Genomic DNA, 16326 nt, shown 5'->3' with positions numbered 1-16326 from the left:
TGGGCCTTTTGAGAGCACATTATTTTGGAGGATGAAGTTGGTGGAAATGTGTAGGGCTTGGCAGGTAATAAAAAGAGGTTGATTTTTTAAACAAATAATTCTAGCAATTAGAATATAATTCTCTTTGAAATCAGCTATCTCTAAGGTCCTTTCATTTCTTTCATCCCATTACTTACTCTATCAAAGAACGCAAGTTTCACCATAATTGAAACCAATTTCCCCCCTTTTTTTCCCCTAGAACAATGTTCATGTGTTGGCAGGCTTTCTCTCATGTGGCTTAAAGGACCACATGTGTTTGCAGGCATTCTATCAAGTAGTTTAAAGAGCATAAAACTTGCAGTAATATTTTTGGGAGTAAATTTTATTGTTATGGCTTTAAAACACAATCAAATAAAAATAAGAATTCCATTAGTAGTTGAATATTGTAATAATAGACTTGAGAATAAATTTTACTGTTACAGGAACTATAAAACAGCAATAATAAAACACTATTATTGTGAATAAATTGTGTGGAGATAACTAACTAGAAAGCTATAAAACACAACGATAAGAAATAATCTAATCACCAGGAAAGATGTGATAATAATTCACCCTTGTTAGCGAGGAGCCCATGGTTCCACTTCATTGGCCCTGAGTTCCCTGGGTTACTGCTTGCATTCCATAAGGTCACAGAAAGATAATCTTTGGCCAGGGGGGTTGGCAGGAGACCACATATTACAGGGAAATTGGACGTGGGGATTGAGGAAAATCCAATTATCAGTGACAGTTAAGAAAATCCTGTGTAGTAATACCAAATGTCCTCACAACACATTTAAAAAATTATTTGCAGGTTTTTACTAACAATCTGTATGTATTATTTGACTGCATTTTTATGTGTTTTTAAACTTATATTCTTTTGTTTCAGAATAACTGTATGGAACTACATATTGGTAGCGGGGGAAGCCTTTTGTAGTCTTTCTTTTTATTTAGACTACCCATACATCCCTCTGCCATGAATCCATCTCAGCCCATTCCAATTAGCAAGAATGGAAAGAAGACACCCTTAACTTCCAGGTCCCCCTCTCTTTCTGTGGAACTGATAGCACCATTAGAACCCATGCTCCAAAATTAGTACTACCAAGGTTCCTGCCAGTCCCCTCACTTGGGTGAGGAAGAGAGTGGCATGGGTGTTGCATTTTACCCCTCATTCTGAACAGCAAAATTCAAATTCAGGATTTTTGAATTAACTATATCCCGAGGGAAGGATGCAAAATGCTAACAATGCAGTTTTCTTTAAGGTGCCATTATCGTAGGCAAGCTATGCTGAGTTTTCTGTACTCACCGCCTCCACTTTCTCACTTCCCTTTCCTTCTTTAACCAGCTCCAGGCAGGCGTTTGTCCCCACCACGTATCTACTGAAATTGCTCTTTTCAAGGTCTCCGGGAGCCTCTACCCCACTGGTTATGATTAGTTAGTTCTTCGTCCTCGTTTGACCAGTGGGTAACTCCCATTTTTTTTTTGTTTTTAATGCTTTCCTCATTTGGCTTCTGGGACACAATAGTCACCCGTTTTTTAACTACCTCACTGGCTGTTCTTCACAATTCCCTCACTGGATTCTTCTCTTCTACAAAGTCCTCTAAATGTTAGGTCAGCCCAGGTCTCAGTCTTTGTCTTTCTCTGTCTATACCCACACCCTAGATGAACTCCTCTAGCCCAGTGGCTTTAAACACCATCGTGATATTGTGATACAATAGGAAATACATATTTTGTCTTTGTCCCTGGTTCCTGACACAGAGCTCCTAAAACCCTTGGAATTTCCTCGGTGATAAGATCAATAAAGGTGAAACGGCCATTTTTGTTATTCTTGACATCCCTTTTGACTATGTCTAAGTTTAAGTGAACAGGTAACTTTTGGAAAATTTCTAAGGATGGCGGCTGGTTGCCAGGAGAATCAGCCATGTGATTAGAAATTTGGAACTTTCAGTAATCCCCTTCCATCTCTGGGGAGGAAAGAGGGACTGGAGATTTATTTAATCACCAATGACCAATGATATCATCAACCATACCCATGTAATGAAGTCTTCATAAAAACACAAGGAAACAGTTTGGAGAGCCTCTGGGTTGCTAAACATATGGAGGGACTGGGTGGATGGCATGCCTGGAGACAGCATGGAAGTGCTTATCTCCTCTATTTTTTTAACTGCATTCTCTTTACTTGAAACTGTAACATTTGTTTGTATAATTGTTTATTTTTCTCTCAACTCTACTGTGAGTTCCATAAAAGAAGGGACTCTGCCTTGTTCACCCTTGTATCTTAAGTATCTAGCATAGTATCTGGTATACAGTGGGACTCATGAGATTTTTGTAGAACGAATACATGAATACAGGACAGAAGATTTAAACTGGGTCCCTAAATGCCAAGGACTCCATTTAAATACTCTACCTGCTCTGCACTAAAGTTTGCCTTGCTCAGTTAGACTATTAGCAGTGGTCTTAACATGAGTCTTTAATTTTACTTGTCAATGAGACTCAAGCATAACTTGGCTATGTCTGAAAGCATGGTGGAGTATCTGACAGAGTCCTTTATGTAAGAGGGGTGTGGGGTAAAATCCACATGGGAAAGAATTGAAACTGTCTTCACTGCTCAGATTTGAAGAGATCTGGTTTTGTTTAAGAAGCTGGTGATGTGGTTCATCAGAAAAAGAGAAGGCATTTGACCCCAATCAAAGCCTTAGATTGAAGGAGGAAGTGGAGATTCTGAGTAATGACCAAGTTCATTTTGACCAGAGCAGAGTGTTCTTTCTGGTCTCATGAACAGGCTCTTGATTCAGAAAGACAAGCCTACTATTCCCATCCAACCTGTGTGAGGGGAAGAGCAGGAATGATTCCTCCTGAGTACGAGTGATGGGGGTTCCTAGAAATACTCCGAGGTGACTTTACATAGGGAGGAATTTTATTTCAGGATCTGGTGAAGTTGAGAGCTCATGTAAATTTGGTTTTAGAGAAGAAATGAAATATCAAATGGTACAGCATTTCCCCCATTGGAAAACGTGTTTGAGGACATGAGAGAGTTAATAAAGCGATTGCCCGAGTCTCTTTCTGCTGAGACATCCACTAACTGACTTATCTCATCTTGATTGTGGGAGCCACAGTCTTGATGCACTCATTCTCAAGGACACTTGATCCACTGCCAGAGAGGCCCAGAATTTTCTAACTTACTCTGTGGCAGAATGAAGCCTCTGCTTGAAACCCTTTATCTTTTGGGGATGCTGGTTCCTGGAGGGCTGGGATATGATAGGTGAGTGGAAAGTGGAAAGAGGGACTGATTATTATGATTTAGATTGTCTAAATTGAATGTTTTTTTTTTAAGAACAATGCAGCTGGCTTCTCCTTCCTTACTACTCATATATACCACCATGAGATGAGAATAATAAAGACCACTGAAATTAATCACTGAATAATCATAATCCTCTAATAATCCTTGAATAAGTGAATACGTATCTAGCAAACATTTCCTAACACAATGCATGAGATATACCAATAGACATGTCATGTTTTGTGATTGGAAAAAAAATTGTAATACAAATTCTATATCCCTCATTTTCATAGTATCTCAATTGGTAAATCACATTATCCTAATTATTAAGAAAAATGTTAAAATGACCAAATAATTTCACCTAGAGATAAGTACTATTAATGTTTTCAGATAGCTACCTGATTATGTATGCAGCACTATTTCTGAAATATTTCAGTTAAATTATATTACAGAAATTTTCCTATGGCATTAGCAATTTACTTAAAACATAGTTGAAATTGCTAATAATATTCTGTCATTTAGTCAATTCCTGCTCTTTCATTTTTACAAATAATGCCATGATGAGCAACCAGCTACATAATTTTTTTTGCTTTTTGCAAATCTTTGATTATTTCTCTAAGAAGTGGAATCACTGGGTCAGTAACTGAGGAAAATGTAAGGATCTTGCTACACATTGCCCAATTACCCTCTAGAAAGATTACATCAGTCTACACTTCCAATAACCGTGTATGAAAGCACTTTTTAAGTGTTTGGCAAATTGACAAGTAAAAAATACACATTATTGACTTCCTTTGTATTTTGTTGATTTATAAGAGTAAATATTTTGTCTTGCTTATTACTAATTTTATCATTTTATAAATTGCCCATTAATGTCATTTGCCCATTTCTGTGGTCTCCTCCTATTCCTAATGAATCATAATTTCTCTAAATACATTCTATTGAAATCTGTGTGTGTGTATGTGTGTGTGTATACTTTCCATATAAAGTGTGTTTTTCCCTTGTTCATACACAAATCATTATTTTGCTCATTTAGCATATCTCATGAAGTGTATGTGGTTATAATTGGTATTTCCTCTTTTGCTTCATGGATAAAGAAATCTTGCAAAAAACTTGCCCTCACATAACATAGAAACCCACTCCAATTTTTGTCCCACAATAATTGTGTGACCTCAGCTTGTTACTTATCTTTATAGACGGTTCAATTTCAGATACTTACGGAATCCAGGATCTCTGTAATATCAAAAACCTGTTTGAATATTTCTTTCTCATTTTTCCATTAGTTTACTTGGTTTCATATACATAAGGCATTTATTTTCCTTTCTGAAATTCCTCATCCATAAATTGGAAATGAAGACTCTTACATATTTTACAGGAAATACAAAAAGAATTATGCTGCTTAAAAATATCAAGAGCCTTAAAACATAAATCTTTTGGCCTAGTGTTCCTGCCTCTGGACATCTATACTGAGGAAATAAACTAAAGTCTGAAAGAGTTTTATGCAGCTCTGGGATACAACTTTATTTATAATATATACTAATATTTGGAAACAACTTGAATGTCTGTGTTAGGTTATGTAAATGCTGATATGTGATATACGACAATAGGCTATTATTCATACAATAGAAAAATAAGTATAAAACTTTTTAATGGCATAGGAAAATGTATCTTTTATGCTCAAGGAAAAAGGCTGTATATAAATCTAATGGAGTACTTTAAAAAATAAAATAAAAATATGTACTAAAATGGTAATTGTTATCTTTGGTTGGTGATATTTTTTCCCTTCCCTCAACTATTATTCATTTTGCAAATATCGTACAATGAATGTGACATAAAACTTTTATTTAAAAAATTAGATTCCAAGCCCAGGTTAAATTATTGAAGTGACTAGGCTCAGGCAGTGGGACTCAGATGAGACAGCTTCCATTGGACGGTTCCTCATGACTGCACTTGACTGTGCTTGTCTTTATTGGCCGTTTTTATTTAAATTATTGGTTATTGATATAAAAAATAATGGTCACTTTTATGTAACTCTCGCCAACTCAAAACATACGTTAGCTGCAATCTTTGATAATCTTTATTCACTACATGTGATAATAGTCTGGAAAATTTAAAATTAATAAAGATTACAAGCTTTGTAATATTTCTCTTGAGCATTTAGGGAGGTAATCTCCCATATGTTATACATTGCATACATCCTGAAATAGTGTAACTCTGTATAATCATTTGGGATTTAGCAGTATCAATCAAATGGCTTGAAAATGTTCATCCTCTTTGATCTACTAATTCTTCTTTCTGGAATGTAGCTCAAGGAAACAATAGAAGATAAGAACAAAGATTTACACAATAAGGTATTATCTCTAGAATTGTTTACAATAGCATAAAAACAAAAAGGGACATAGCTTTAATATGCAGCATAGAAGAAAATGTTTAAATAAATGATACTATGTAACATATTCTTACTGTCAAATAGTATGCAACCATTAGAGTTTTCATTGGTTTAAGGAAACGTCTTTGGTAGAATACAGAATACAAAGAAATGAATACGAAATTATATATAGATATAATCTGCACTGCATTTAAGAAAAATAAATATGCACAGATAAAAGTCTGGAAGGAAATATGCCAAAATATCAGTAGTAGTTAACTCAGGGAGGTGGAATTATTGATAATTCTTCCTTCTCTTTTCTATTTTTCTCCCCCTTTTTTACCTCTCCATACTTTGTACATTTTCCATGTTAGGCATATGTTAATTTTGTAAGCAGAAAAATAAAGTTTGAAAATACAGAACTATCATGAAATATTCATATAACTATTTCTTCACCAAGTATTTAAAATACAAAATTTGCCTCAATATTCATTAGGATTTTTTTGCCTCTTTATACATTCCAGTCAAAATGCTATCAGACCATCATCTTTGATCTGCAGACTTTATTAATAATGTACCCCAAAGGATCACTTTCTCTATTAAACATTTTATGAATTCCTGTTCAAAAAGAATACACAAAGTACAATAATCTTTTCATTTGATCAGTGAGATGAGACTGGTGATAATTTGGGAGATTAGCCAGCTTTTTCCTCCCTTCTCTACATGTATTATGCATCACCCAAGAAATTGCCTAGAAACAGAGAATAGCCTTTTTTAAGTATATGGTTTAAGCATTCATTTGAACAAAGTATTCGAGTTTCTGAGGTTTACGTATTGTGTTTCAGTTTCATATACAAGTGATAAGCATTTTTAATATCAGGGGCTTTCACTTAAATCCCAGACCATTCACTTTTTTTGCATATGAAATGGACCCAGTTGTTCAATGCTGGGTTTAGGAAGTAACAGACTCACACATTTTGTAGACACTGTAGCCAAGAGTAAGGCAAATGCCTGAGGGTGTTGGGTTATCTTTATTTAATTTATTCCCCTCAGTGTTATGGCATTGCCAGGGAATCCCAGCCCAACTGAAACAGGAATTCACCAGGTGCAAACCCCACTTTTTAGTGTACTCCCTTTCCTAAACCACTGAGTAGATAACTGTGATAAGGAAAAACCCAAACATTTGCTAAACTATGTGAAGGAAGGAAGAAGAGCCAGCTTCTGTGTTCTCAATACTGTTGGGGAAGCATTGTCAGTAATCTCATTTCCTGGGAGGACAGGATGGGCCAAACAGCCAGTGTGAGGAATGAGAGACAGGGAGTGGGGGGTTGGGGGGAGTTAAAAGAATATCCTCTTCATTTGCTTCATTCCCTCTCCTCTTTCCATTCTGAGAAAGGGTTAAAATGATTTTCCAGTGACTTTATAATACTTATTTTTATTCTCTTTATAGTCCCAATCAGAGGTAGAAAATTTGGACGATTTTTTAGCCCCTAAAAGTGGACTAATGAATACTTCATCCATTCTTTCTAGGATGTAATAAAAGAATAGTTAAGCCTACGTAACAAAGTCTTCAGGAAAAAAAAAAAAAAAACTGGGATAATGGTATTTACCTTAAGAATTATTGCTACGATCAAATGAAGATAGATAGATAGATGATTGATAGATAGATAGATAGATAGATAGATAGATAGATAGATAGATAATAGATAGATGGACAGACATGATATAGAAATCAAGTTTTTAGAACAGTTTCTAGCATACAAAATTGCTAGTAAAATATTTGTTGTTATTATTGGCTATGCTTGAGTTTGGAATTCTCCGTCTCCTGATCTTAACACAGTCTGTGCACCATTTAATTGGTATTTAATCAGGCACTAGCTTATCATACCTCATGCCTTGTTATTTAATGACTAAGTTATTTTGCTTTTGATGTGTTTATGTCTTATTGTCTTAAGTAGATTTTTAATTCTGCAAGAAATAAATCTTCTTTTCAATTACTACTACCCATTACTACTTTTGCATAGAGTAGTAAGAGTATATACCCACTGGGTTGTTGAGTGACTTAAATAAGATAATAATATAAAGTGCTTTGACCAGTGCCTAGCATATAGTGCTCAGTAAGCATTAACTATTGTTAGTATAAAATATACATATTTGCTGATTAGTTTATAAAGACATGAAATGTGCTCCTGAAAATGTATGTTAAGAATGAATTTTTAAGAATCAATATCGTGAAAATGGCCATACTGCCCAAGGTAATTTATAGATTCAATGCCATCCCCATCAAGCTACCAATGACTTTCTTCACAGAATTGGAAAAAACTACTTTAAAGTTCATATGGAACCAAAAAAGAGCCTGCATCGCCAAGTCAATCCTAAGCCAAAAGAACAAAGCTGGAGGCATCACGCTACCGGACTTCAAACTATACTACAAGGCTACAGTAACCAAAACAGCATGGTACTGGTACCACAACAGAGACATAGATCAATGGAACAGAACAGAGCCATCAGAAATAATGCCTCATATCTACAACTATCTGATCTTTCACAAACCTGACAAAAATAAGCAATGGGGAAAGGATTCCCTATTTAATAAATGGTGCTGGGAAAACTGGCTAGCCATATGTAGAAAGCTGAAATTGGATCCCTTCTTTACACTTTATACAAAAATTAATTCAAGATGGATTAAAGACTTACATGTTAGACCTAAAACCATAAAAACCCTAGAAGAAAACCTAGGCAATACCATTCAGGACATAGGCATGGGCAAGGACTTCATGTCTAAAACACCAAAAGCAATGGCAACAAAAGCCAAAATTGACAAATGGGATCTAATTAAACTAAAAAGCTTCTGCACAGCAAAAGAAACTACCATCAGAGTGAACAGGCAACCTACAGAATGGGAGAAAATGTTTGCAACCTACTCATCTGACAAAGGGCTAATATCCAGAATCTACAATGAACTCAAACAAATTTACAAGAAAAAAACAAACAACCCCATCAAAAAGTAGGCGAAGGACATGAACAGACACTTCTCAAAAGAAGACATTTATGCAGCCAAAAAACACATGAAAAAATGCTCATCATCACTGGCCATCAGAGAAATGCAAATCAAAACCACAATGAGATACCATCTCACACCAGTTAGAATGGCCATCATTCAAAAGTCAGGAAACAACAGGTGCTGGAGAGGATGTGGAGAAATAGGAACACTTTTACACTGTTGGTGGGACTGTAAACTAGTTCAACCATTCTGGAATTCAGTGTGGCGATTCCTCAGGGATCTAGAACTAGAAATACCATTTGACCCAGCCATCCCATTACTGGGTATCTACCCAAAGGACTATAAATCATGCTGCTATAAAGACACATGCACACGTATGTTTATTGCGGCACTATTCACAATAGCAAAGACTTGGAACCAACCCAAATGTCCAACAACGATAGACTGGATTAAGAAAATGTGGCACATATACACCATGGAATACTATGCAGCCATAAAAAATGATGAGTTCATGTCCTTTGTAGGGACATGGATGAAACTGGAAACCATCATTCTCAGTAAACTATCGCAAGGACAAAAAAACAAACACTGCATGTTCTCACTCATAGGTGGGAATTGAACAATGAGAACTCATAGACACAGGAAGGGGAACATCACACTCTGGGGAATGTCGTGGGGTGGGGGGAGGGGGGAGGGAGAGCATTAGGAGATATACCTAATGCTAAATGACGAGTTAATGGGTGTAGCACACCAACATGGCACATGGATACATATGTAACAAACCTGCACATTGTGCACATGTACCCTAAAACCTAAAGTATAATAATAAAATAAAATAAAAAAAGAATGAATTTTTATGAATTTTAAATACACCAGAAAATACATGTATTTTCTTTACAAAATGATCATCTTTTGTAAAGCAATCAGCCTCAACATATTACTTGCACCAGTATATATTTTAATATTAGAATTTCTCACTCGGAAGCACCCTTGTTTATTAAAAAATCAAATGAATGGTAAATATTAGAAATAGATTTGTGAATAACATGAAGAAGATGATCGTTTCTCAACTATTACAATGTAAATAACATTTATTTCTTTTAATCTTCTTTTAAAATTCATATTTATTGTTTTAACCAATTATTTAGACAATCCTATCTCATGAAGACATTGAGATTGTCTTTTCATTTGGACAAGCTAATAGGACAACCTTCATTCAACAATGTAATAAAACATTTTTAATTTTGAGGACAAAGAGCTTCTGTTAAGTTTAAATTATTATTAATATTACTAACAATTAATAATAATAAGTCTAACTCTAAGTTTAAAGTAGTGGAAATTGATTTCCATTCGAGTAGCTTAATGTGGTACATGATGCTAAGTGAACCAGAAAAAAAAATAAAATTAGGACTTACATAGATACGACTGGAACTTGCATTTTAATTAATTCTATCAAAACATTTTGTAGTTTGGCATTGTTTGAGGATAATACTAGTTGGATGGCTAAATTATTCTTTGTACAATTTTTATTTTTAATATGCAGCAAAACAGGGCTTTTGCTTTGTTTTGAATTGTATTTTAACACTTACTAGGAATTGACTATATGTCAGAAATTGTGCTTATTGTTAAACACAGATTATCTTATTTAATCCTCATAAAAATCCTTTGGGAAGGTACTATTATTATTCCCATTTTACAAATAAAGAAATGAAGACTTAGAGAAAGAGAAGATACAATACTATTCTGAGCATTTTTTGAATGCTCAAGGAAATGTAGATAGGTAAAAGTCACAGAAATGTTATCTAATTAGATCTCTAACATACTTCATTGCAACTCAGTATCATTATACAAAAGTTTGTACCTCAGCAGCTCCAAAAGTTCATACTCCAATGCCATTAACATAGTAGTCATTCTGCACATATTTGCTGGGTAAATGAATTACCGCTTAATATGCCCTGACAATAAAAATATAACCCCATTTCTTGCTTACATAGGGCATTTAAACTAGGAAACTAAGTCATTCAACAAATATTTGTGCAGCTTAGAGATAGAATATTACCTGTATGACTTACTAGCTCTGTGACTCTTTGCAAATTACCTAATTTCTCTTGGTCTCAGTTTCCTCATTTGTAACATATGGAGAATAACAATTTACAGAGTTGTAGTGAGAATAAAATTATATACTGTGCATGAATGTTTCTGTCAGGTGTGAGAAGAATATCTGGCAAAAAGGAGGCACTGAGTAGCTTTATTAAGCTGATTGTTAAAAAATAAACATAAATAGACATTTGGAATAAGCCCATATCTATTAAAAAATTGAATAGATAGTTAATTAGCCAGGCATGGTGGTGCATGCCTGTAATCCCAGCTACTCGGGAGGCTGAGGCAGGAGGATTGCTTGAACCTGGGAGGCAGAGGTTGCGGTGAGCCAGATCACGCTATTGCACCCCAGCCTGGGCAACAAGAGCAAAACTCTGACTCAAAATAAATAAATAAATAAATATTAAACAAAAATTTTTTTAATTAAAAAAAAAAGAGAGTTAATAATATTCTAAAGCAGAAAGCACCAGGCCAAGATAGGTTCACTGGTGAATTCTGCCAAATATTTAAGGAAGAAATTATACCAATTCTCTGCAATCTCTTCTAGAAATAGAAGCAGAGAGAATGCTTCCTAACTCATTTTATGAGATCAGTATTATCTTAATGTCAAAATCAAAGAATAAAAAGAAAAGAAAATTACAGACCAAGATCTCTCATGAACACACATAGAAAAATCTTCAATGAAATAGTAGCAAATCAAATTTGACAATGTATAAAAAGAATTAGACACCACAACCAAGTGGAATTTGTCCCAGGTATGCAAAGCTGGTTCAAAATTCAAAAATCAATTAATACTATCTGTTCTACCCACAGGCTGAAGAAGAAACATAACATTATTATATAAATAGATGTAGAAAAAGCATTTGACAAAATCTAACACCCATTTGTGATTAAAAAGGTAGTAGGGAACTTCCTCAACTTGATAAACAACATCTCCAAAAAATCTACAGTTAACATTATACTTAATGATGAGAAACTAGAAGCTTTCCTACTAAGGTCAAGGCAAGGATGTTCCCTCTCAGCACTCTTTTTCGACATTATATTGAAAGTCCTAGCTAATGTAATAAGACAAGAAAATAAAATAAAAAGTGTACAGATAGGGAAGAAAGAAATAATATGTCTTTGAAGATGACATGATTATCAATGTAGAAATCAGAAAGAATCAACAACAATAAAGTCTCCTGGAATAAGCAATTACAGCAAAGTTGCACGATATAAAGTTAATATTAGAAAGTCAATTGATTTCCTATGTAACATCAATGGACAAGTAAAATATGAAATTAAAAAGAAGTTACCATTTACATTAGCACCCCTCAAAATAAAATACTTAGGTATAATTCTAACAAAATTTGTATGAGATCTATATGAGGAAAACAAAAAACTCTAATGAAAGAGATCAAAGAAGAACTAAATAAATGGAAAGCCCATGTTCATAGACAGGAAGACTGAATATTGTTAAGATGTCAGTTCTTCCCAACTTGATAGCAAGTTATTTTGTGGTTGTTGACAAACTGATTCTAAAGCTTTTATGGAAAAGTGAAAGAACCAAAATATTCAACTCAATATTGAAAGAGAAGAATAAAGTCAAAGGACTGACAGTACCCCACCTCAAGACTTAATATAAAGCTATAGTAATCAAGACAGGTGTTATTGGCAACAAAATTAACAAATAAAGGGAGAAAACAGGGATCCCATAAATAAACCTACATAAATATAGTCAAAAGATCTTTGACAAAGGAACAAAATCTTTTCAGCAGATAGTGCCGGAACAACTAGACATCCAAATGCAAAATAAGTGAATCTAGACATAGACCTTGCACCTTCACAAATATTAACTCAAAATGTATCATAGACCTGAATAGAAAATGCAAAACTATAAAACTCTAGAAGATAACATAAGAGAAAACCTAGATGACTTTGGGTATGGTGATGAGTTTTTAGATACAACCCACATGGCACAATCCATGAAAGTAAGAATTGATAAGCTAGATTTCATTAAAATTGGAAACTTCTACATTGCAAAAGACAATGTTAGGAAACAAAAAGACAAGCCATAAACTGACAGAGTATATTTGCAAAACACACATCTGATAAAGGACTGTTATCAAAAATATATAAATAAATCTTAAAACTCAACAAGAAAAGGAATAACTTGATTAAAAAATTGGCAAAAGACTTGAACAGACACCTCACCAAAGAAAATATAGAGATACCAAGTAAACATAAAAAAGATATTCCACATCATATGTCACTAGGGTATCACAAATTAAAACAAGATAATAATACTTGTTAATAAAACAAGAAGATAATACCTCACACCTATTAGAATGGCCAAAATCCAAAACACTGACAACACTAAATGCTGACAAGGATGTGGAGCAACAGGAACTCTCATTCGTTGCTGGTGAGAATTCAAAATGGTACAGCCACTTTGGAAGACACTTTGGCAATTTCTTACAAAACTAAACAAACTCTTACCATATTATCCAACTATTGCACTCTTTAGTATTTATCCAAATGAATTGAAAACATATCAACATAAAAACTTGTACAGGGATGATTATAGCAGCTTTATTCATAATTGCCATATCTTGGAAGCAACCAAGGTGTTGTTCAGTAGATGAGTAAGGGTAAATAAACTGTGGTATATGCAGACAATGGAATATTACACAGCACTAATAAAGAAATTGGCTTATTAAACCATGACAAGACATGGAGGAAACTTAAATGCATACTCTTCCATGAGAGAAGTCAACCTGAAAAGGCTGCATACTGTATGAGTCCAACTATGTTACATTCTGAAAAGACAAAACTATGGAGAAGTAAACAGAGCAGTAGTTGCCAGGGGTTAGAGAAAGGGAGGGATAAATTGGAAGAATACAGAGGATTTCTAAGGCATTAAAACTATTTTGTGCCTGGCTCAGTGACTCACACTTATAATCCCAGCACTTTGGGAGGCTGAGGCAGGAGGATTGCTTGAGGCTGGGAGTTTGAGACCAGCCTGAGCAACACAGTGAGATCTTGTCTCTACAAAAATTAAAAATTAGTGGAGTGTAGTGACTTGGACCTGTAATGCCAATTAATTGAGAGGCTGAGGTAGGAGGATATTCTGAGCCCAGAGCACAACGCTGCAGTGAGCTATAATCATACCGTTGCAGTCCAGCTTGGGTGACAAAGTAAGACCTTGTTTCAAAAACAAAACAAAACAATTTAGTATTATACTATAATGGTAAATATGTGTCACCAAACATTTGTCAGAATCCATTCAATGTACGAAGAGTGAGCCCTAATATAAACAATGGACTCTGGGTGATAATGATGTGTCAAAGTAAGTTCATTGATTCTAACCAATGTACCACTGTGGTGTGGGATGTCTATAGTGGGGAAGATTTTGCATGTGTGAGAATAGCTGGTAAATGGAAACTATCCGCATTTTCTGCTTAATTTTTATGTGAACCTAAAAGTGTGATAAATAATAAAGTTTATTTTTAAAAAGATAAACCATTGCAAAAAAAAGATTAGTTATCACCATTATATGGAGTACAGTGGTTAATATTGCAAGGTCTTCAGTCAGACTGTCAGGGTTTAAATCCCTAATAACACTTTCCCTGTGATTCAGTTTCTTCATCTCTGAAATGGAAATAATAAGAGTACCTATCTCAGAGTTTTAGAGAGAAGTAAATGAGATTTAAATTACTTAGAACAGTGCATGTCTCATAAGTTTCACTTCAATAAATCTTAGTTATTATTTCATATACAAATTTTAAAGTATTTTTATCTACAACATTTTATTGAATTATCCTAGCCTCCCTGCAAGGTTGGAATAATTGTTCTCATTCTACAGATGAAGAAACTTCAGCTCTGAGTGGCTCAATGGCTGTCCAAGGTCTCACAATTAGTAAGTCACAGAGCCAAAGATCCAACACAGGCCTTTGTCCTCCAAATCCTGTGCACGCTGATTCTACTACCTTTTTCAACAACCCGCCAACCCTCAGGATATCCCAGTTTCATCACTGCTTTTCCTCCTACTTTCTTCCCTTTGCAGATCCTTAGCCCAACACAGACAAGAGATTGTGGACAAGTCAGTGGGTCCATGGAGCCTGGAGACGTATTCCTATAACATATACCATCCCATGGGAGAGGTAAGGATGGACACATGGCAGGAGATTGGTGGTTGTCACAACCTGCTTTAGGATGGGCAAAGAATGGTTCACTATTAATATCCATGCATTAGAGAGGCTGAAAATGTGGTGTTAAGATCTGCTGATACATTGAGTTCAAGGGATTCCTGAACATCTCCCCACCTGCCACCACCACTGAAGCTGTAAAAGCTGGTGATATGAAATTTTAAAAAATTAATAACAAAAAGAAAATGGACAAGAACATCCCAGTGAACCAGTTTTGCTGCTGTGAACATGAACCAGAATTAACTCTTATTTTTGTTTGTCAAGTTCTTAGCAAGTTTAAGCTGAGCAGCATTGCTGTTTATACGGGTGTGAGGTGGAGAAGCCTTCTGATTGAATAATATTTAGCTGAAAATGTATTTATTGTAGGATTTACAGGACACATGCAGTAGTTCTTAAGAGGGGAAAACTTTTTTAAAATTTTTATAATCTATCCATTTGACAAAGTGCTAATATCCAGAATCTACAAAGAACTTAAACAAATTTACAAGAAAAAACAAACAACCCCATCAAAAGTGGGCAAAGGATATGAACAGACACTTCTCAAAAGAAGACATTTATGAAGCCAATAGACATATGCAAAAATGCTCATCATCACTGGTCATCAGAGAAATGCAAATCAAAACCACAATGAGATACCATCTCATGTCAGTTAGAATGGCGATCATTAAAAAGTCAGAAAACAACAGATGTTGGACAGGATGTGGAGAAATAGGGACACTTTTACACTGTTGGTAGGAGTGTAAATTAGTTCAACCATTGTGGAAGACAGTGTGGTGATTCCTCAAGGATCTAGAACTAGAAATACTATTTGACCCAGCAATCCCATTACTGGGCATATACCCAAAGGATTATAAATCATTCTATGATAAAGACACATGCACACATATGTTTATTGTGGCACTATTCACAATAGCAGACTTGGAACCAACACAAATGTCCATCAATGATAGATTGGATTAAGAAAATGTGGCACATATACACCATGGAATACTATGCAGCCATAAAAAAGGATGAGTTCATGTCCTTTGCAGGGACATGGATGAAGCTGGAAGCCATCATTCTAAGCATACTATCACATGGACAGAAAACCAAACACCGCATGTTCTCACTCATAAGTGGGAGTTGAATAGTCGGAACACATGGTCACAGGGAGGGGAACATCATACACCGGGGCCAGTCGCGGGGTGGAGGTCTGGGGGAGGGATAGCATTAGGAGAAATACCTAATGCAAATGACAAGTTGATGGGTGAAGCAAACATGGCACATGTATACCTATGAACAAACCTGCATGTTGTGCACATGTATCCTAGAACTTAAAGTATAATTTTTTTAAAAAAGGGATGGAACCAAAAAAAAATTATCTTGCATGTACTTT

General features: G+C 35.0%; 1 protein-coding gene across 1 annotated transcript in view; it reads left to right on the top strand.

The window, feature by feature from the left end:
- The first annotated feature begins 3127 nt into the window (after positions 1–3127).
- Positions 3128–16326, top strand: part of CPO (carboxypeptidase O) — a 31487-nt gene continuing 18288 nt past the window's right edge. The window contains exons 1-2 of the mRNA XM_032754771.2: positions 3128–3277; positions 14810–14906. Coding sequence (XP_032610662.1) covers positions 3210–3277; positions 14810–14906 — 165 coding nt within the window. The 5' untranslated portion in view covers positions 3128–3209. The remainder of the gene's footprint in view (positions 3278–14809; positions 14907–16326) is intronic.

Source organism: Hylobates moloch, unplaced genomic scaffold (assembly GCF_009828535.3).
Source record: "Hylobates moloch isolate HMO894 unplaced genomic scaffold, HMol_V3 SCAFFOLD_1, whole genome shotgun sequence".
In the NCBI taxonomy this organism is placed as follows: domain Eukaryota; kingdom Metazoa; phylum Chordata; class Mammalia; order Primates; family Hylobatidae; genus Hylobates; species Hylobates moloch.
This window is presented reverse-complemented; position numbering and strand designations above follow the sequence as displayed.